This window comes from Acomys russatus, chromosome X, assembly GCF_903995435.1.
Source record: "Acomys russatus chromosome X, mAcoRus1.1, whole genome shotgun sequence".
Classification (NCBI taxonomy): Eukaryota; Metazoa; Chordata; class Mammalia; order Rodentia; family Muridae; genus Acomys; species Acomys russatus.
This window is the reverse complement of record NC_067169.1, coordinates 84,347,668-84,370,165: the sequence shown is the minus strand read 5'-3', so window position 1 is coordinate 84,370,165 and position 22,498 is coordinate 84,347,668. Positions and strand designations below refer to the sequence as shown.

Here is a 22,498-nt window from a genome sequence, read left to right as displayed (position 1 = left end):
AGAGGCTAAGAACGAGTTTGTTCCTCCCAAAGAAAAGCTGGCTTGATGGGTCATGGACAACCACCACTGAACTGTGCCTCACAGACACACAACAGTAAAGGCACTAGGTGAATGGGATGAATTCTGAGTTCTGAGTCTCTGTCTCTCTGTCTCTCTGTCTCTCTGTCTCTGTCTCTGTCTCTCTCTCTCTCTCTCTCTCTCTCACACACACACACACACACACACACACACACACACACACACACACACATCCTAGACGAGAATATCTCGGAAGATGAATCCTGCCAGGTGTGTCCAACTTTGGCCCATGGGCTCTATGTGCGCAGTAGAACCAGGGATGTGGCACAATAAAGAGCCATAACCCTAGAACATAATGATGGCAGTTTCGCTGGTGTTTCTTTAACTCAGCTATGCGCCTTTCAAAAGAGAAGTTTGTAGATGACAATGCTGTGGTACAGCACCAAAAGTTTAAATACAGCTGCCCCTAGACATGTGGCCCCCTCTCTCTTGAAGCTCACAAAAGTGGCCTGACAACTAAGAAATGTTCAAGTGCAGGCCACAGCACAGCACAGAAGCCCTGGGGCCACTTTTCGTCCCTGCTAATCTGTTTCTTCCTGTTACTCTTTGTCACCAAGGCCTCAATGATAGTGATGATGAGGAGCACTTAATACATTTCAGAAAAGTATCAAATCAACTGCTTTGTATGAACCCTCTCACTTAATTCTGATCGCAAATTTCTAAACAGACACTGTGGCTTTTCCATCATTTTGATGTGGAAAGCACATTCATTTAGGAATGTAAGATGACCTGGGTCAATGTCAAGACTTGTACCAATTCAGGCTTCAATTTCCCATCATTTGCACTGCTTTTTATCAGTGCCTCCCACTCTTTCAAATATGACCTCAGAGAAGACTGAGATGTACCTGCGCCCTGCCTTCAGCTTCAGGCATCTCTCTCTACCTCCTCCTGCACCATCTTCTCTGGTTCAACATGACTTTGAGGGTGATCATTACGGTGAAAGACTCTACGCACATATGTTAGTAGGAGTAGGCAGACCAAAGCGTGTTTAGCTCAGGCTGACCAGCTGCGTTTTCAAAAAGACCATACAGACACCCTGTGCTCTGGAAATAAAGTCGACTCTGGCCTAACATTGCCAGTCGGCACGCTTCTATGACAGCCACAGCACAGATTCATTCTGGGAGAGGACAAACCACATGGTTGATCCCTATACCACTAAAATCTGGTGCCAGGCTTTTCCACTGACCTCAAAGGAAAGCTGACATTTGTTGAAGACCAGTTAGACATTTGAGTATCAAAAGATACATCTTAAGGATGACAGAATAGATTCCAAGGACCCATGGAAAGCCAATGATAAAGATGATAAAATTAACATCAAGATCCACAAAATTCTATATAAAGGCATGCGTTGTTTGAAGTTCTCATAATTCAGTTATACAAGGTATATGGTGAAAGGCTAAAGAGTGAATTCTTATATTTAATACATAAAAATGACTTGTATAAATATTATAAAAATATCGAACATGTGCAAATCACTGAACTAAGTATTCAAATATATCATGTAATTCAATCCTTCTAGGTTTTTGCTTTTATTTGTTTGTTTTTCTCCACACAAGGAACTACGATGTAGCTCTGACTATCTGGCTTTGTAGATAAGGCTGGCTTTGAACTCATACAGATCCACCTGCCTCTTCCACCCAAGTATCAGGATTAAAGGTGTACTCCATCATGCCTAGCTACCCTAGTTTTTATGATAATGATTATTTTCTTCTTCATGTAACTTAGAAAACCAAAATTCAAATAATTGACTTATATACCTAACATCACATGGGTAACTGTTTCAAACCTATGTTTTTGCCACTGTATTCATCTTCATGTATGGCAGGAGTATTACATGTCCTGTCTAATTAGTTCATATTTGTATTATATTCAGGAAGGACTGTCTGGTTTTTAAAAATATTTTTATATATATTTTTTATTAATTTATTCTTGTTACATCTCAATGGTTTCCCATCCCTTATATCCTCCCATTCTTCCCTCCCTCTCATTTTCCCCTTATTCCCCTCCCCTATGACTGTGCCTGAGGGAGACTTCCTCCCCCTTTATATGCTCATAGGGTATCAAGTCTCTTCTTGGTAGCCTGCTATGCTTGTGTGCGTGTGTGTGTGTGTGTGTGTGTGTGTTTGTGTGTGTTGGGGAGGAAGGAGGAAAGATCACTTGCCTCATGTGAGCAGCCCTGGGTTCTCTTCCCAGTACACACACACACACACACACACACACACACACACACACACACACAGCACCCACGCATGCGCGTACTCACACCACACACTACTCGGACTAGGGAAAGTATGCTCCTTCCAGAGGATCAGTCAGAATCAGAGGGGCTCAGTTGTGGGCAAGTCTTTGATAATTAAGCTAACCAGTCCACAGCTGTACTTCCTGTACCTTAGCCATTCCAGGATCATGTACCATGCAACTAAAATCTACCCCTACAGGTAAAGTGGAGCTTATAGAAATGGTTCAAAAAGCCAGGCAGTGGTGGCGCATGCCTTTAATGCCAGGACTTGGGGAGGCAGAGGCAGGCAGATCTCTGTGAGTTTCAGGCCAGCCTGGTCTACAGAACGGGTTCTAGGGCAGCCAAATCTACACAGAGAAACCCTGTCTCGAGAAATGAAAGGAAGGAAGGAAGGAAGGAAGGAAGGAAGGAAGGAAAGAAGGAAAGAAGGAAGGAAGGAAGGAAGGATTAAATAAATGATTCAAACTAGTCAATCTTGACCCCTTTACCCAACCCTGCCTTATCTCGCCTTTCCAAAGAAACTCAATGACAGTGGCCTAAATATTCCCTTTGTCTCTGCTTTCTTCTTCACTGCTTCCTCTTGACGTCTTTTCCATGTGGCTCTACTTGGAGTACTAGATCCTTTCAAATAAAATAAACTTTGTTCTCTTCAGCTTCTCTTCTATCTCCTCTTTAGCTACACCTGACTGGCCACCTGGTAAAAGAAAATACAAAACAGCAATTACTATCTGTATGCCCTTTATGAATAGTATTGTTTACCATATTCGAACCAACAAAACCTTCAATTCTAAGAACCCTTCTTAGTCATACTTTATACATTTGTTTTTTACATTAGTATATACTCACTAATGATATACAGTGCTGCTTTATGGTTCCATTACATATGTGGAGTCACAAATATAGTTCCTGCAAATTACACTTTTACTCAACATGGTTTCTTCTAATTGTCCCTGTCAATAATTCAGCTCTGCCTCATCTGTTTTCACACTGCTGTATGTGGTCTTTTGAGAAAGACAAGTGCCTTTGAGATTTATCCACATTGTTGACTCTATCAGTAATCTACTCCTCTCTGTTGCTGAATGGTTCCCCACGGTATCTGTGTACCATCTTATCTTTTTTAATTTAAGGGTGCTTAGGCTGATTCTATATTCTATATCTTTGTCTACGGGATATTTCTCCATTCATATTTACAAACATCAAAACTTATTTCTATTATACCATAATCCACTGGCTACACTGGCCTTCTGTTTCCCTAAGCTTGGTGTCTGAGCACGCACCATTTTGTTCAGCTGTGTGAGGTCCCATCCTGCAGCACCTACCTGTTGTATAACAAGGAATGCTACATTTATCTGTATTTTAGGACTCAGATCCGAAAGTATGACAAATGCTAAATCTCAGACAGGAATTGCATGTGTTTATTCTGTTCTGGCCATTTCTTTGAAAGTTTCAGTCTTTTTTAGAATGAAAATGGAACATAAAGGGCTGGAGAGATGGCTCAGAGGTTAAGAGCACTGACTGTTCCTCTAGAGGTCCAGAGTTCAAGTCCCAGGAACCACATGGTGGCTCATAGCCATCTATAATGTGATCTGATGCCCTCTTCCGGCCTACAGGTTTACATACAGGCAGGTCACTGTATACATAATAAATAAATAAATAACTCATTAAAGAAAGAAAGAAAATGGTACATAAAAACTCACATAAAGACTTTTCAAAAAGATGATAGATACAGAAGGAAAGTTTGGGTTGCTTTGCCTGTGGGGACAAAAAACCATTCCTCTGGCTGCAGCCAGTGTATTCCCCCCTACCTTATTCTGGACCAAATGGGGCCACAGAAGTGCGAAGGTTCCAAAACATTCCCCCTCTTACGAAACTGACTTACATTTCCACCTGGAAGATGCTCAACTAGTAAAGAGGCTATTTAGCTGAAAGTCATTTCCATTCTGAAGCTTCACATACCTAAATGAAAGCACTGCTCTATCTCCAACTTTAAAAGGGAGGTACAGTGAGAGGATATGCCATGTGCCATTAGTAGCATTTATGGGAGTACTTAGTCTATGTCAGCTCCATGCTAAAACATTTCCAGGGGTCAGCTCCTCTAATTATTACCAGCACTCAAGAAGTGAGGCAATTAGTACCTTCTTTACAAATGACAGAATGAAGGCTGGGGCTTTCATCTTCATTCAGGATCAAAAAGCAAGTAGCAGAAGCACACATATAGCCCAGGTCACGAAATTACATCTATCTAAGCCACGAAGGTAAATGCTGAATTAACAGGACACTGTTTATATACACTCATGTTATATTATATTAAGTGTACTGTAGTCTATTATGATACATTATTCATCCAAATAATAGCTGTTTATATAGCCATTAGAAATAATTTTTAGCCAGGTGTTGTGGAGCACTCCTTTAATTCCAGCATTCAGAGAGGCAGAGGCAGGCGGGTCGCTGTGAGTTTGACGGCAGCCTGGTCTACAAAGTGAGTCCAGGACAGCCAAGTCTACACAAAGAAACCCTGTCTCAAAAATAAAATAAAATAAAATAAATAATTTTTAGATAAGTTTTAATAAGATAGGGAAACAACTATAGTATATTAACTAAAATATAGAACTAACTGTGGTTACTAACATTTGTTGTGTTTTCATGTGTGTGTGTGTGTGTGTGTGTGTGTGTGTGTGTGTGTGTGTGTGTGTTTGTGTTTTAAGACATGGTCTAATATAGCCCAGGGCTGGCCTTGAACTTCCTATGTAACTCTATTCCCCTGATTTCACCTCCTAACTGTTGGTAATATAGGCATGTACCACCACATCTAGCCTATTAACTTTTAAAACATTACAAAGCATAAAGAGAATAATCATTATTTTTGAGTGCATGCATGACAAAAACTGGAAGAAAATTAAGCCACCCTACTAACAGCAACGATGTGTTATCCTTACAGTCTTTTTTATTTATGAAGTATTTCATCTTGTTTGTACAATAAGCACACATGACTTTTATAAGAATGGAGCATCACTACTTTTTCATTACTGACTGCACAGCTTTAACACACTGTATTGCTCTATTTTTCAAATACACAACACAGGAGAGTCCACACTTTGCTTTCTCAAGATGGGAAAAGTTACCTGGAGTGATAGCTTTTCCTTTTCCTAAATGTACTCAAACATATATTTCAAAGCACAGCTACACAGAAGAAAGAAAAGGAAGAAAATAGAAAGCAGTCCCCACTGACTAGGACAAACCTGAATAGGCACATGTGGAGAGAGGACGATAGCTTATGGTGTGGGTGTGGGAGATGAAGAGAGACCTCTAATCAACTGGAAAGGCCCCTGGCTCCAGCACTAAGGGGAGAAAGTATATTAATACAAGCAGGATCCAGACTATCAAATCTTAGGAAAGCAGGTACCTGAACTCAGTACCAAGGCAAAGAGGAAATGGTTTCCAAGAACTACTGCCAACTTCTTAGGAGTCTTCTAGGTTTCCGGTCTCCTTCCCCTTTAAATGCGTAGTGTTCAGCTATACAGCTTTTTCTCCCTTACCAAGACCAACTCTTACTAAGGCTGCAGAGATCAGAGGCCATTTTATAAACACCTTTCTCAGCAATGACTCCAAAGCTAACTCCCAAATCAGCCACCGCCAGGGTAAGGGTGCAAAAATAGCTGCTCCTTTTAAACACTGTAGCTATGGCTCCAAGCTGAGCTACAGTCCAAACCTCTCAGGCTCCACAGAAGCTCCTTTGATGAGCACTGGGAAAAACAGTGCTGATACAGTAAGACACAAGAGGTTAAGGCTGGGGCCTCAGCTCAGTGGTGACATGCCAGCTTCCCATGCATAAGGCTATAGGCTCAGTCTTTAATACCAATTAGAGAGGCGGGGGCGGGGGGGGGGGGCGCAAAGAAAGAAGGAAGAAAAGAAGAAAAAAACTAAACCAAAGAAAGGCAACAGGTTTGAGTCCATCTCACAGCCTCAGAGCAGTTACAGATATGTGAGGCTCACTGGAGAAAGGCATGCTATCTATAATTCAATACTTATATCTCAGAAATATTTAATTCAGAGAGTACAATAAAGTATAAGTGGGATCTGGAGGAGAGACTGCTAGCAGCCTAATTACCCTCATCTCTTGTGGCCCAAAGAACACCAAGGTATCAGTCTTGCAATGCCATGATCACATGTCAGGCTGCCCTAATTCTTACCTTCACCCACCCCCACATTTCCCTCAGCTACCTACCTTGGCCCACACCTGGTCTCTAGTCCTTTCTCCATCCAGCAATGCACCTCTGATCTCTGCGGGCACAGATGAAATTCCATCTCCTCTCATTCAAAAGCCTCCCCAGACTGAGTCAGCAGATACTCATGACCAGATAGTCTCGCTTGCATCACAGCTCCTCTGCTTTCCATGTGCTCAGGAAAATGAGCAGCATTCAGAGTTTCAGAACGGGAGGGGGGCATACCCTAGGCTTCCAGAAGCAGAGGTTGTTGGTAAGCCTTCTGCTACCCACTTTTCTTACACAGGATGGGTGGAGGAACCGGAGTCATTCCAACTTCACAGCTCACACATTAGGGCTTGAGCTTCTGCCACTCCTGGAGCACATTTTGGATAACCCATCACACTAAGTAGTGGGTGCTCATAATGCAGGGAAACTGTCAGATCATACCCAGAAGCTGGGAAAAAAATCTCAGCGCCATTCCCCTTTCCTTTGGGATATCCCAACAGAAAGGGCAAGTCCGAAATGGCCAGTTAATCATAAGAAGCTCCAAGGCCCTTGTGAAACCCTCTAAAAAGAGCAACTAGCTGAACAAGGCCGTGTAAGTCTCAGCAACTGAGGACAGCTGGCACAGGGTGGGGTGGGGTGTGGGGGGGGGTTGCTTGAGTCCATGCATTTGAGGTCAAACTATACAATACCGCGAGATGCAAAGATAAATGGATGAATGGATGGATGGATGGATGGATGGATGGATGGATGGACAGGATGAAAAGTGCAACCAGGGAAACAAAAGTCAAGCTGAAAATTACACCCATCTGTAATGGCCATAGGATTCAGAGACCAGGAAGCAGGTAAAAAGCCTTCTACCATGAGCTGACAATACCACCTTTGGCCTAGCTAACACATCCAACAGAGACAGAGGAGCTCCGAAGCTGCCATGGGATTCCAGGTGGCTTGCATTCACAGGCCTTCAGTGCACAGGACTAATGACATTTTTGGCCCCTAGCCTTGAGATCTGAGCCTTCTTCCAATGTCACAAGGGTAGTGGAAAATGGACCTGGACCTGCTGTGTTCCAGGAACAGCATTAAAACATACCAGAGCCCTGTTTCCCCAACTCTTGATTCCTGGACAGATTGGAGAGTGCAGCAGAAAGTTAAGACTGCTCGTAGTTGTTGGTCAAAGAGGGCAGCAAAGACAGAGTTGAGAGGTAGAGACTATCCTCTGTACACCAGCAAGGGCATTGCTATTTCCAGATGTAAAGGCCCAGGTCTCCAGCTAACAAGTGAGAATCTTCATTTGAGCTTACAGAAACAGCAGGTGCCAGCCAGGGTCTGCTCTTTCGTCTAGTGAGCCAACTATGCTCAATAACTTAAGAACCAGAGTTTTCTAGCCTTGGGAAGGGATGAGGTCATATAGTATGACTACCAATTGTATTATAATCAGGAAGGACTACTGTCTGAGGCTTTTAAACCATATTTTAACTATTGGAGGTGGAGTGGGGTGGGATGCATGCTTGCCATGATGCTTATCAGAGAAGAGCTTTGTAGAATTGGTTCTCTCTTTCCACCTTTATGTGATGTGTGGATATTGAACTCGGGTCATGAGGCTTGGTCAGCAAGCACCTTTATACCCTGAGACATCTCGAAGACCCCCAATGGGCTTTTTAAGATGCCTCAGATATGAAGACTTGTGTGATACCTGAAGTTTCCCAAAGAGAAAATCACTGTTCTGGTCCTTATATCAGAAGACATAAAGACTAATTCCAACCTTAACGACCAGGAGTAACTTCAGCTTTCAAGAACCCCTCATCAAGGTATCCATTTTAAGTAGACAAGACATCATCTACTGCTCTTGAACCATCAAGGATACTCTTCTGTTATAGAGTCCTAACCTCATTCTGCCTCAGGTGTAGACTCTCTATATGCTAGATCTAATTCTTCAAATTAACAAATGCTTAGGATTAGCAGATTATGATCCTACTCTTGCTCTTGGTGGTATAATAAAATATCTATCATGAATTCCCTATATTAACTGTTTTTATTTCTACAATTCAGCATTGAGTAATGACACTGTACAACTGTTATCAGCAACAATCCGTACAACTTTTGCATCCGGTCCTCCTGTTTATATAACTAAACTTACTGGAATATAGCCATATTCATTGTTTTACATATTTCTAGGCTCTTTTTTCACCATCAAAAGAAAGTTGTTTAAAGCCAGAGATTATGTGGTTCTACGTCATGAGGATGTAAGGTTTAAAATGTTGCTATTTAGCCCTTTATTATATAAAAAATGTCACCCCAAACCAAAACATACCTTAAGTTTCTACTTTAAAATAATCCATGGCTAACAGCCACTAGCACAGCCTCCCCCAACTTCTCACTCAAATATCTATGAGGTACCAAAAGAGATCAAATCTTCAAACCAGTAAACACTGATGGTCAGATGGACTGACACCCAGAATCTACAAGAAATTCTTCACGTGAGCCAGACATGGTGGCATATGCCTGTAATCCCAGCACATGGGGAGAGGCAGAGTTAGGTAGCTCTCTGTGAGTCTGAGGCCAGCCTGGTCTACAAAGTGAGTCCAGGACAACCAAGGCTACCCAGAAGAAGAAGAAGGAGGAGGAGGAGGAGGAGGAGGAGGAGAGGAGGAGCAGGAGGGAGGAGGAGGAGGAAGAGAGAAATCTTCATCTGTAATATGGGTGGTGCTAAAGTGAGGGGAAATTTTTGTATGGCCAAGTCAAGTAGCAGCTTCTAAAAACCTGAAAAGAAGCTAGGAAGATCCTAAATGTAAATCCTTCTGCTCTGATCAGCCTCCTGGCTGGAAACCGAAGTTCATTTAGTGATGAGCAACTCAGAAAGCCCCTCCGCCCTGGTTTGACAACTGTTTGCCTGTGATAGCAGTAATTCCTGGAAGCTGGCTCTATCTATTTAGAGGTTGTGATCGATTCTCCAAGGTGAAAACAGTAGAATATGATATGACTGGTGCTGGCAAACTGAATGCTGAGAAGGGGAGATGCCCCAGGGAGAAGTCTGGGAGTCACACCTAGGAGACTATGACCTTATTTTGTTTTGTTTTCAAGACAGGGTTTCTCTGTGTAGCCTTGGCTGTCCTGGAACTCACTCTGTAGGCCAGGCTGGCCTCGAACTCAGAGATCCACCTGACTCTGCCTCCAGAGTGCTGGAATTAAAGGCGTGTGCCTCCACTGCTCAGCTGAGACTATGAATTTTTACATATTTTCTTTGTTCAGATAGAGAGCAGTATAGATAACCTGAACAGTTACTAGACCATGAGAAATGTGCTAAAAGCTGTGTGCATCAACCTGCCAGCAAAGAATGGAGCTGAGAAGTGGTCCTAAGCAATCCCATAGAGAATATAAAAATATTTAAAGGGAGTATACACAATCTGTCTTTGACAAATAACAGATCCTTCTTTGAATATGCATAGACATACAAAAAGCTAGCGCAGTTCCTAGGAAAATGTCTGGCAGCACATGGAGAAATGCATACCATTCGGAAGACTTGGAGAAGCACAAACATCTGAATTTAGTGTATGAACCAGAAAGGATTTTACAAAGCTGATTGCATCCTGAATAGGATGCAAGAAAACATGGACTCGAGGAAGCAGGTATTTTTAAAAAATCCACTAGAATAGGGCACACTGGGAAGGAAAAAAAACAACCTGAGGCGATAAAGAGAACTCTGCAAAGTAAGGAAGAATAATGAAGAGTTAAATTTCATAGCAGGGGTAACAGAGGGCAGAGTCAATCAAATTCATGGGAAGGAAGCCAAATCTGAGTCTCTTGCAGGCACACAGACATGAAAAGAAGAGATTATGTGAGCAGTCCTGCAAAGGCTGCAATTAGGAATGCTATCACTATAGTATACCAAATGAAGATGTCTAAGGGAAAGGACACAAATGAACCACTCAACACCTTCAACCCAGAAAGCACTGGTTAACCTCACCAGCCTCCTATGTGCTGAGAGTGTACTTCTACACTAGAGCACTTGCCTAGCATATCCAAAGGCCTGGATTCTAGCCCTAGCACCACGATAGATAGATAGATAGATAGATAGATAGATAGATAGATAGATACATACATACATACATACATACATACATACATAGATAGATAGATAGATAGATAGATACATACATACATACATACATACATACATACATACATACATACATGGATAGATAGATAGATAGATTTCTTGATTTTTAAGTGATTTTAAGAACAAAATAATTTTAAAAAATGAACAAAATAATTTCTTCATGTTATAACAACCCAAGCCAATAGCCACCATAAGATTCAATTGATGTCAAACATTAAAATATCTTAAATAAATGAAACACCAGAAATATTTCCATTAAAATCAGAAGTAAGATAAGAACCTTTGCCAGTATTAGTATTATTTAAAATGATGCAAGAAACTCTAGCAAACAGAACTGAGCTTGAGCCAAAACAAAAACCAGTTTTTCTCTTTAAAAGGAGATGAAGTTACCATTAAGAAATTGATAATTCTAAAGTGATCCAAGGGTGACATCTGAAAAAATATATTAATAAGAATTAAGCATAGTGGCTCAATATAAAACAAACTTACAAAACTGGAGATATTTCCTATGTCTCATGATTAATAACAGAAGAGACAATAAAAGACCATAAACTACAACTTTTAAAATGACCTTGTTGTGACATATGTAGGAAACATACACACACTGGGGAATGTAAAAGAAAATTTCAGTAAATTAAGAAATGAATTGTGTTTTATCCTGCCTGAAGAGATTCAACACTGCAATGGTGTCAGCGCAGTTGTAGGATTAAAGTAAGTGCAGTGAAAATCCTGACAGGATTTGGAAGAGAACCTGAGAAAACCATTTTGGTTTCACCTGAAACAAAAACAAAAAACAAACAAAAAACCCACAAACAAACAAACAACCCTAGGAATAGGAAAGAAAAGGAACTGTAGGCAGTGTAGTAGAGTGAGAGGACAGAAAAAGGTCTGCTCTACCTACTTGATCTTACAAACAAAATACTATAAAGCTGGCGCCTTAGCCTGTCCCCTTGCCCAGCCAATGAAGACTGTACCACTCTGTGCCACTAGAGTGCTAGCTCAGCAGTGAAAGGCACTGGCTGTTTTGGCAGAGAAGCTGGGTTCAATTCCCAGCACCCACGTGGTGCCTCCCAATTGTCGGTAACCATAGTGTGGAACCATATGGTCCCAGGGAATCTGACACTCTCTTCTGGATTCCATGGACACCAAGCATACATGTGGTGCACAGACATACATAAAGGAAAAAATTCTCATACACATAAAATAAAATAGTGAAAAGAATGTGAAGCTGGTTTAAAATCCAAGAGAGAGATGAACAGAATAGTACAACAAGCCCCTGAGCTAACAACTCCTAGCACACATGAGAACTTCTTTATTAAAGTGCTGTGATAAAGGACCTTAAAAGAAACCTTTGCTGGGTGTAATGCCATACACCTATGATCCTAGCACTGGAAAGGTATGATCAGGAAGATCAGGAAAATCCAGCCTCTGCTACATGAGATTCACTGTCAAACTAATGAACAATAAATAAGTAAAGAAAATTTACTTAGGGAAAAATGTAAGCTATAGCCCTGCTTCGCCCTGTTCATGGAATGATTTTTAATGGCAACATTAAATATTTTTTTGCAAGTATATAATGGATTGTATAGCTAATCTTACAATGAGGAAAAAAATCGTTTCAGGCATAAGGCATACAGGAAGAAAGCTGGTTGTGGTGATGTATTTGGGAGGAAGAAACAGGAGAACCAAGAATTCCAGGGTGTATTCAGATACACAGTCAATTTCAAGCCAGTCTGGGATCCAGGGTGAGGTCCTGTCTCAAATACTTAAACACAAACATACATACATACATACATACATACATACATACATACATACATTCACACACACACATACAGAGGAAGAGAGAGAGAGAGAGAGAGAGAGAGAGAGAGAGAGAGAGAGAGAGAGAGAGAGAGGAAATACTCAAGGACTGAAGGAAGGAGTAATCGATATGACGAAGAAAAAAAAGCAAACAAAGTCATCTCCAGGATGTACAATCAGATACAAGTTATCCTCTAGAAGCCTTTGCACATGCCAACTTCAGTGTATTCTCAAGTCCCATATATAAAATGCTGTGGTACTTGTGTACAACCTACAAATACACGCACACACACACACACACACACACACACACACACACACACACACACACACACACACAAAGTCTCCTGTTAGAACAGATGCAACTTAAAACAAAACAGCTTGTAGTTGGTTAAATCTGGAGAGGTGGAACCTCAACACACAGGGCAGAATGTACTGACTTTAGTCAAACCCGAATGAGAAAAAGCATTTTATAGGGTGGCCATAAAAAGCACTGCTAGACTGCTCTTAAGGAAAAAGCCATTCTAAATGAGCCCAAATCCAAAGAGATGGAGACCAGCCTTGCATGTACAAATACAATACAACAAACAATGTTGAGACTGCTCACTGAGCATCCATAGAGAAGGGAAGGCCTAGGAACATGAAGATAAGGGGCTTTCAGAGGCAGAAAGCTACCAGGCAGGAACTCCAGAAGTTGGTGAGAATAGAGTCCATAACACTATCATGCCCAAGGCTGCTGTGGGGTGAGCCAAGGAGAAACCCTGCCAAATCTTGCTCTCCATCTCAGATGCATGGTTTGAGCCGAAGCTGACTTTCTAACAGCAGGCTATAGCAGCAGCACTTAGCAAGTTGCATGTCAGCAGAGGTGTGCATAAAGTAAAATAGTCACAACCCAGCTGCATCACTGGGAAATGATCATTCTCCCCTGTGAAACAGACCGTGAGAGCCCTGTAGAGAATCTTGCCCATTCTCCACCACCAGAAGAAAGCCAGCCCCAGCCCAGCATGGGTCAAAGCAGCTTGCTGTATACACCATAGTCCCTTCCCTGCAGTGAATGGGCATGCCTTTGCAAAGAACATGCCAAGTTCTGTTTAGCTGGGATGCTAGCAAACTTAACACAGGACTGCTATAGCAAAGTGCTAGAGGAGAAATAAGAAACAGGTAAATAGTGCTAGTCAGTGACTCACAGCAGAGCTTAACTACGTACACTGAGATGTTTGGACTCTGGAATAACATAGGTTCTTGGTTTTAACACTCAAAAGGAAGATAGAAAGCATGAATAAAACTAAGACTTTATTATCCTACAAAGCAATAAAGAATTGAAATTGTACTTGCTGAGCACATTTAAATACAGTCGAGATGACAGAAAGCACACAAGAATAAGTTCAGGAAACAAAACATAACTGCAGGAAGAGATATTCTTCACATGATGAAGAGTACTACATATGCAACCAAACTTACGGCAACAAATCTAAAGAAAGAGAACAAGGAGGTAGTCTCCTAACAAATTCAAATGACCAAAATTAAGGCCGAAAGATTTGAATGGATTAGTTTCCTTAGAAGATATTGAAAATGTAATTATGGCTCTACCATAATGAAAAGGGTACCAAGTCAAGATTCGCTTTATGAGTGAGTTTCATCAAACATTCAAAGGACATCTAATTTCTAAAGGGAATTAAAATATTATAGGCCAAAAAAAGAGAAACTTTTTTCTATACTATGTTACCCATCTTATATTTAATCTTCAAATCAATGAAAAAAAAAAAACACGTAAGATCTCAATCTCACTTACAAATACTGAAGAGACATTCTAAATAAAAGCACTGATGAATGAAACTCAGTTCCGTATCAAAATGATAACTTATTATGATCAGCCAGCTTACTTCAGTAATATGATATTGTTTCAACACCAGAAAGTCTATCAACAAAAATCACTATATTGAAAAACTAAAGAGAGCTGGGGTATAGCTCATTAGTACAGAATTTGAACAATGTGCTTCAGAAAAAGAAAGAAAAAATCCTAGAGGAAAAACAAAATTTCAAACTCATACAGATGCCAGTAAAATACAGCAACTAATCCCATATATAAATGGAGAATTACAAAAGAAATGAAAATGCAAAACCAAATAAACAAATACCAACAGAAAATATAAAAAGAACACAGAAAAACTTTTGATTTAAAAATTTTTAGTCAGAGTGGGCCATCAACATGATATGTACTTAGCTATCTGAGTTTCTACAAACTGCAACAAAGAATGTAAGTATTGAGAAGATAGAAGAAAAATGAAATTTACCAGAAATAATAAGAGAATCTGTGAAATAGCTAAACATAAGATAAATATTTGTTTTAAAAAATCAATAATCATTTTCCTTGATAACAAATAGCACTTAGCAGTGGAGATGAAGAAGGTATTCAAATCCCAACAGGAAAAAAAGCTATTAATTCTTGAGAAATGTATCAAAAAGGCATAGAGTAGATAAGAAGAAAAGAATAGATCTAATTAACACAAAATCAGATGTGAACATGCAAAGAAATACAATTTCTTGGACTAAAAGAACTACATAATTAAAAAGTTCAACCCAATGTAATATAATTCTAATTAGAATCCAGTCACACTGGAAGGGAATATTGAGTCAAAGGAAGCTTTAAAATGTATAAATAGAAAAAAATTGACAAAAAAGTTCTAAATGAAATTTAAACTAATGTAATCAAGTGAATATGATCTTGGTACACAAACTAATGAAAGAGAACAGAGAATCAATCACTCAAGTCTAGTAATAGCTAACAATGATAGATGTTCAGTTTACAGGAAAAAGCAGAGAGCATGTAGCATGCTGTTCTAGTACAGCTGGGTCTCCATCTTTGGTAGAGCAACTTTAAATAGAACTGGAAATGCAGAAGTTATATAAGAATAATATTTGTATAAAAAGAAAATAACCACGCAAGACATTCACATACACATACGTATACACACAAACTAAAAGCAACAATATACCAGGTTAGCACACAGGAATGGTTACCACAGCATTATGGAAAGAAACTAAATATCCATTAATATGGAAATGCCAAGATAAATTATGTACTCATGAAATATTTTTGCAGCCTTCTGAAATAAGACTTGTGGCAGCAGAGTTTGATAGAAAAAGTAGGAAGTACTAAAGGATAAAAACTTGTTCAAGTCACGTGAGCTTGCCAATGCACATGGAGAAAGATACAGAAAGATTCACATTAGTTTCATTTATGGAAGGGATGGTATGAGTTAGAAACCAAGTTAAAAAAGAATATGCAAAGGACCACTATGAAAAATCGAGTAATCATATGTACATATTTATGTATGAGTATAACGTATAAGTAAATTGAAAAAATAAATAGTAAAAATGAGTAAACAATGTGATTTCTGCTTATCAAAAAAAAAAAAAAAGGCAATAACCAAAATTATGTCTTGAGGGTAGGATGGAAGTAGTGTGTTTATTTTCTGATGAGAATGGTTGCTTTCATCCTAATGAAATAAAATCAATGCATGTTGCTTGAAAAACATTACACTGAATAATTGAGCTCATTTTGAAAAAGCAAGGGAGGGAAGTGGGGTTAAATAGCCCTCTTCTGTGGGAGCTGTCCACATAAAATATATAAAGTCAGGATCCATTACCCCTCACCCGGAAGAAAGTTACTCACCTAAGGCGAGAGACTAAGTGGCTATTCTGAAGAGCTGTTTGCAGCAGCAGCAAATGGGGTAGTTTTCCCCCTACCTAATGCTCTAATGACTTAAGTAAATCAGAAAGCCATTTACTCTACTCTCGACTATCCAAGCATCTGCTAGGCGTATTACTTCCTGTTCCTTCCCTCTGGCCGTTTTACTATTCAGGAATAGCTTCAACATGGAGGCGGGGGTGGGGGAGGAAGGGATTAATTCAGCCCATTTACCTTCACATTAGCAACTCTAATAAAAGGTCTGATGAGGCAGATGATCACAACTCATGGCTAGAATGAGGGTTCTGGGACACTTACTAATTTAATTTAAGTAAACCTGCCTTCAGAGAAACATGATTTGCTTGGAGTATACTTTAATGGATTTGATGCTTGCTGCTATTTTTTTTAAAAGTCAGGATTTACAGGGCTATGGATATGGCTCTGTGGTAGAACACTGCAGCAGGTATAAAGCTCTGAGTTCAATTCCCAGAATCCCTGTCACTTCATTTTGCACTTGAAAAAAAAAATGGCCATTAAGACACAGGACCAAAGGCCTTTGATGGCACATCCTCAATGAAAAGATGGTGGAGGGGTGCACTATGGAATAAAGCTATGTGACCTCCAGCAGCTCTAACAGTAACTTAAGCACAACAAGCTGCCGAGCCACCCTGCCTTGGCTGGGTAATCACAAAGACTGGTTCCGTGGGATTTCCCAGGGCTCAACAATAGCTACAAACCACACACAACATGTACATGACAGTTCAACTGATTCTAACAGATGTTTGTATCTTATGAAAGGCCAGAGGACCAAGCAGTACAGGCCAGGGGCTTGACACCACCTCGTCCTTTGTCATCAAATGGAAGAACAGCCTGAAAGGGAAAGGTCATGGAGTAAAACACAATTTTCTTACTTGAAGATGACGATAGCTCCCGGACATGGAGGCCAGGCCAGGAGGAAGATCTGCAATTGAAGAATTAAGGATGGTTAGCAAGCAAAAACACTAAGCAGGTGTCTTGGTGCTACTTTAATAATAACACTTAAAAAACCCAAAACCTTAAAACAAAAAATTGTATGTATACAATTGGAAAGGTAAAATTCGTGTGTTTTGTGTGCTGGTTAAAATTTTTATAGTTATGAAGCAAAGAAGTAGATTACCAAAGTACATTTGTATTTTCCTGTGTGTGTGTGTGTGTGTGTGTGTGTGTGTGTGTGAGAGAGAGAGAGAGAGAGAGAGTGTCGATCTTTCAGTTTTTTAATTTCAATATGCCGTAAGTAGCCAGGCTTTGAAGCTTTAACCCAGGGCAGGTAAAAATAGATTCTGCACATGGAACATGCACACACATGCCATCTGTTTGCCTCCCATGGGGGTAGGTGGGCTTATCAATACCCAGAGCTGCCAAATTTAGCACACAAAAATACAGGACACCAAGTTAAATTGGAATTCCAGAGAAACAATGAATAATGTTTTTGTGTAAGTAGGCTGGAAGTGTTGCATGAAGCATATTTCTATTAAAACATTGCTTGACGTTTATCTAAAAAGTGGATATAACTGGGCATCCTAGATTTTCCCACAACTCTAACTAACTGCTGCCCTAGACTCTAAAGCCCACTTGGATTTCATTTGTTTCTACACATGTCTACCTAGGTGATTTTTTTTAAAGGTCCTATTTTTGTGACAGGCAAAAATGCCAGAATCCTGTCCTTTTATTAGACCAGGCAGCTCCCTGTTCTTGGCTGTGCCCCAGGCCTGGACTACAGCCTCTGACAACCTACAGGTGTTTGGCCTATTCATTGATCTTTAGCTGTCATCAAACACAAAACAGCCTTTACAAAATTTGCTAATCATGCAGTTCCTGGGATCTCACATAAAGCATTCTGATCTGCAGATCCGAGACCACCACCACCACCAGCACCACCACCAGCACCACCACCACCACCACATCTGCAGGCTGAACAAAAGTTCCAGATGGAATGAGGTCAGCCATTCCAGGTAACCTCACATGCTACGTGTTTGCTCTTAGACTAAACTACGCTGAAGTCCAAAGACATTCCACAGGACTGAAAAATTAACAAACGCTTAAACCTAATGTTTGCAGGGTTCCTTTGCACACACTGATTTCATTGTGCAGTTTTTAAAAAACTCATCGATGGCTGCCCCTGTCATGTTGAGAGCTCTGATAATTTGCATTATGGGCTTGTTGGTTTTGCCAAGTGTGCATGCTTTGGCTTTCTCTTCCTCCAGTCTCTTGGAGTCTACACTGCAAAGAATAGTCTGTACTATAGGGAAGACATCTGCTTGGCAGCTAGAATCCCTGCTAAAAGGAAAAGAAGGGCATATGGAAAAGACAGTGTCTTAAGAAGAACACCAGTGGGAGTCCACCATCCATGATATCCCATCAGAGAACTCCTCCACAGAAAGGCCCAGCTGCCAGCACCCACCCCATGCCTCTTCTCTGGGAGTCCAACTGATTAAAGTACAAATTCAACGATAATTTCAGATCCACAATCCTCTATTGCTACACCCCAAATCCAAAAGGCTTTAAAATAGAAAACGTGTGCTTGTTCAAAGCATAACTTGAATGGAGGTAAACGTCACATTATTTACTCTGCTTATGGGGAGCTGTCATGTATTTCCCACAGAAATAAGACATAATTCATTATGTAGGGTAAGGCTGCAGAGCGCACTGGGACGATATGCAAACTATTCTTGCCAACCATTGTGTTGCCTTTCTAAAATACCAAAGAAGCTGGTTTCTGAACTACATCTAACTCTACTGGCTTTGAATAAGGATCTTGTACTTGAATTTTTGGTTCTGCAAGTATTAGTTCCTCCCCGCACCTTGTCTGGCCCTCCGGAGCAATCCAAGAAAGAACAAGATGAAGTTGGTGCTCTTTACCCCAGACACAGCAGGAAGCTTACTCACCTTAGGCAAAGGACCAATTTGGAAGCATCAGGCCCACCAAAGCCTATACTTCAAAGCTACAGTACAGAGAGGGAATGAGGCCCAACCACCTTGGAAAGGTCTCCAGTTCATCTGGAATACCAACAAGTCATACCAGCAACCTTCCTGAGCTTCTAAATACCCAGACACTCGCAACATGCCAAACAGAAAGTAAAAATGCCATAGTGGACCTCGCAGCTAATGTATCTGTAGCCTAGAGAGGACATACACATAGCTGTTGACTAGTTCTGTCTTTCTCTACAGCACATGCTCAGGAACCTACAATAAGGATTAAACCTCCAGTTTCATCCACTTTACCATCCTATTATTATTCTCCACTACTCACAGAGACTAATCCAGTCTTCATTCCACCGAGAGCTTGCCAACAATTACTTTCACAGGGCCAAAACATTCTAATTGACATTCCAGCCTTTCTCACCTTGCCTGGCTATGCCTATCACTAGAATAGGGGACATGTTGTTGTTGTTGTTGTTGCAAGCAATCTTTGAGTCAAATACAGGGACTATATTAACAGCAGCAACAACAACAACAAAACCCCTCAATATTCAACACATTCCATTTCTAGGAAACCCACAGCCTCCTTCAGCTACTCGGAAGGTTCCTGAAATTGAACCTGTGCTTAGACAGGCTAAGGTCATGACTATAATCATTCTTAATCAATCATGCATTGTAAAAATAACACTTGAACTTATTGGCCCAAGGACTCCCATCCTTGGCTTGACTGTACTTGGTTCCTTTATTGAGTGGCTCCAGCCATCTCCAAATTGTGTATACATACAAAAGGTGTGTGTGTGTGTCTGCGCACGCACGCGTGTGTGTGTTTTATGTTTTAGACTGGCAGCTGGAAAAGTAAAGCATCCCTTGAGACGGAGAAGGAGAAAACACCTAGAAGTACAAACAAGATGAGAGATGAAAATAGATGCCAGCATATCCCAGCACGCACTCTTCCTTGTTCCAAGTGGCTGAGCCCCTGAAGCAAAGAGCAAAAGCAGAGAGCAAGTGGAATGGTGCTACAGAGAACCAACATATCCCATCACAGGCAGGGCCATGTTACTTAACCCCATTTCACAGATGAAGAGACTGAGGGAGAAAAGTTCTCACAAGCATTTCTGGTGAAACCCCAGTTATCAATGTACTTGCCACCTCACACTCATAAACCGGGCCACATAGGCTCCTCCTCCCACTATAGCCCTGCCCATTCAACACATTCACAGCACACAGAGGACACCTTGAGAGTTTTATGTTGGTGCTACCATACGTTGGTGAGATCTATTTTCTACACCACAAGACATCTCAAAATGCACCCAACAGGGCAGCCCAGACCCAGCAATGCCCACACAAGCTCATTTTAGTTCAAACTCATCTCAGCCCCAGGTCTGGAGGGTGCATATGATTCACAAACCCTTATAAAACGGGAGTCTTTGTGGCTAGACGTTCAAAGAAAACATGTCCAGATCCTATGGAAAACCCAGGTTAATTCTCTATGAAAAATCCCCATCCAAGTCCAGCACAGAAAACGGTCCATTTCACTTTTCCCAGTCCCCCAGTTGCCATCTCAGTTCATCTTCCATCTCTGAACCACTGTGATTCTAGGTCCCCTCCTTGCTTTCCCATCCTCTCAGCCACTATCTGTCCTGCTCCCTATCCTGTCCCGAAACATTTTGGCCCCAAGTTTACCAAAGACTGTCCCTAAATGAGTTGCTGGCCCAGTTAAGCAATGAAGGGACATGGTTGAACTACATGAAATGGAAATTGAGAGTAAGAGGAACAGGAGGCTGATGTATAGCCTACCTAGAACAGAGGTCTCAGACCTCCGCCCCCCGGTTTCCTGGTTCCACTTCCGATGAAGACACCCAGATATCTAGGGATCCCTAAGGACACATGCATGTGAATGATAGTTACCGCAGGGAGAATCAAATTCCTGTGTTGTGCAAAGTCTACTCACTCCTAGCCATACCTTTGTCCCCTCATTATTTCTCTCTGGGCCATGGTGACAATCACTTCCCTATGTACCACCCACCAGGCACAATGTTACAAGAAGGACTGATCTAAAATGCCATTCTGCTATGCCATTTTAAATCCTCCCAAGGCTGGCCAATGCCTAAAGAAAAGAAAAGCAGATAAGAACGTCTGTGCTCCAGGCTCCGACTATCGTCCAAACATGCATTATGCCAACTGTATCCTGAACATATAATACACTGCTTCTATAGCTGCATTTTTTGTTCATGTTTAAATATATAGCATAATACAGTATAGTGTAATATAGTATAGTACAGTGCAATATAATATAGAATGGCTATTTTTGCCTGAATGTATGTCTGTGCACCACATGGGTGCAGTCCTCAAAGCAGCCAGAAGAAGGCATCAGATTCCTATAACTGGACTTACATATGGTTTGTTATCCACCATGTGGGTGCTGGGAACTGAAGCTGGGTCTTCTGCAATAGCAGCCAGCTCTTAACCACAGAGCCATCTCTCCAGACCCATTTACAGCCTAATCTCTAACAGTATCACTTTACTCAATTACATGCCATGGAATGATTTAGCCAGTTCCTTTACCATTGCCTTAGTCCACAGTTACAAGAGACTTTCTAAGTCCCAAGAGATAGAACTAGTCACCCCTCCCTATCCATGGGGAATTGGTTCCAAGATCCCTTCAGAGTGTCACATCTGTGGATGTTCAATCTCATATAAAATGCCATAGCATTTACATATCACCTATTTTTGTTTTCTATATATCTTAATAATTTCTAAATTGCTTATAATGCCTAATACAATGTAAATGATATTTAAATATCTATTAAACTATACCATTAAGGGGCTAATGTTAAGAAAAAAAGTGTCCTGCATATTTTTAAATACAAATAATTTTTTTTTCAAAAAAGATATTTTGTTCTGCAGATGATTAAATTCTTAGATATAGAACCCAAGGATACAGACCAAGCCAACCACACACACTTAAAGGCTTTTCTTATTTCATAATAATAACCTGTCCTCTAAGAAAGTTATTTGAATTGATAATGCCTCTAGGCACATATGAGAATGGGTTTTCTGCTGTATCCACGTCAACTGATAACTATCATTTTGAAAATCTCTAATTCTGCATGCCTCAGACAATTGGAAATGTTAAACTTCTTCTGGACCTGTTTAGTGACTAGGGAATAGCTGTGGTCTTTTCGAGGGGTGGGGATGTGGCCATCATTTAGTGACTAGTGGCTAGCTGTATTTCTTTTGAGAGATGTGGCCATTGTTTTACTCTTAGTATTTCAAGTTTTGTGCTTCTGTTTTAGTGAGTCACAAAAAATTCCTATATATCACTAGCATTTAGAACTGGGCATGGCAATACACATCTGTAATCCCAGCAGGAGGCAGAAGGATCAGGAGTTCAAGGTCAGCCT

General features: G+C 40.7%; 1 protein-coding gene across 12 annotated transcripts in view; it reads right to left on the bottom strand.

Annotated features, from left to right (window-relative positions):
• Positions 1 to 22,498, bottom strand: part of Tmem164 (transmembrane protein 164) — a 158,884-nt gene that overhangs the window by 70,013 nt on the left and 66,373 nt on the right. For 7 of the 12 annotated variants that reach the window (XR_007830161.1, XM_051140902.1, XM_051140891.1 and 4 more), the window contains one exon: positions 17,048 to 17,097. The exons of 1 other annotated variant lie outside the window; for it this stretch is intronic. Coding sequence is in view for 3 of the 11 variants with exons in the window: in XM_051140891.1 (XP_050996848.1) it covers positions 17,048 to 17,097 (50 nt within the window). In the remaining 8 variants the exon portion in view is untranslated. Of the gene's footprint in view, positions 1 to 2,825; positions 3,012 to 4,452; positions 4,560 to 5,546; positions 5,674 to 17,047; positions 17,098 to 22,498 lie in introns of those variants that run through there. 4 more of the 12 variants (XM_051140895.1, XM_051140896.1, XM_051140894.1 and 1 more) reach the window with 4 other exon arrangements.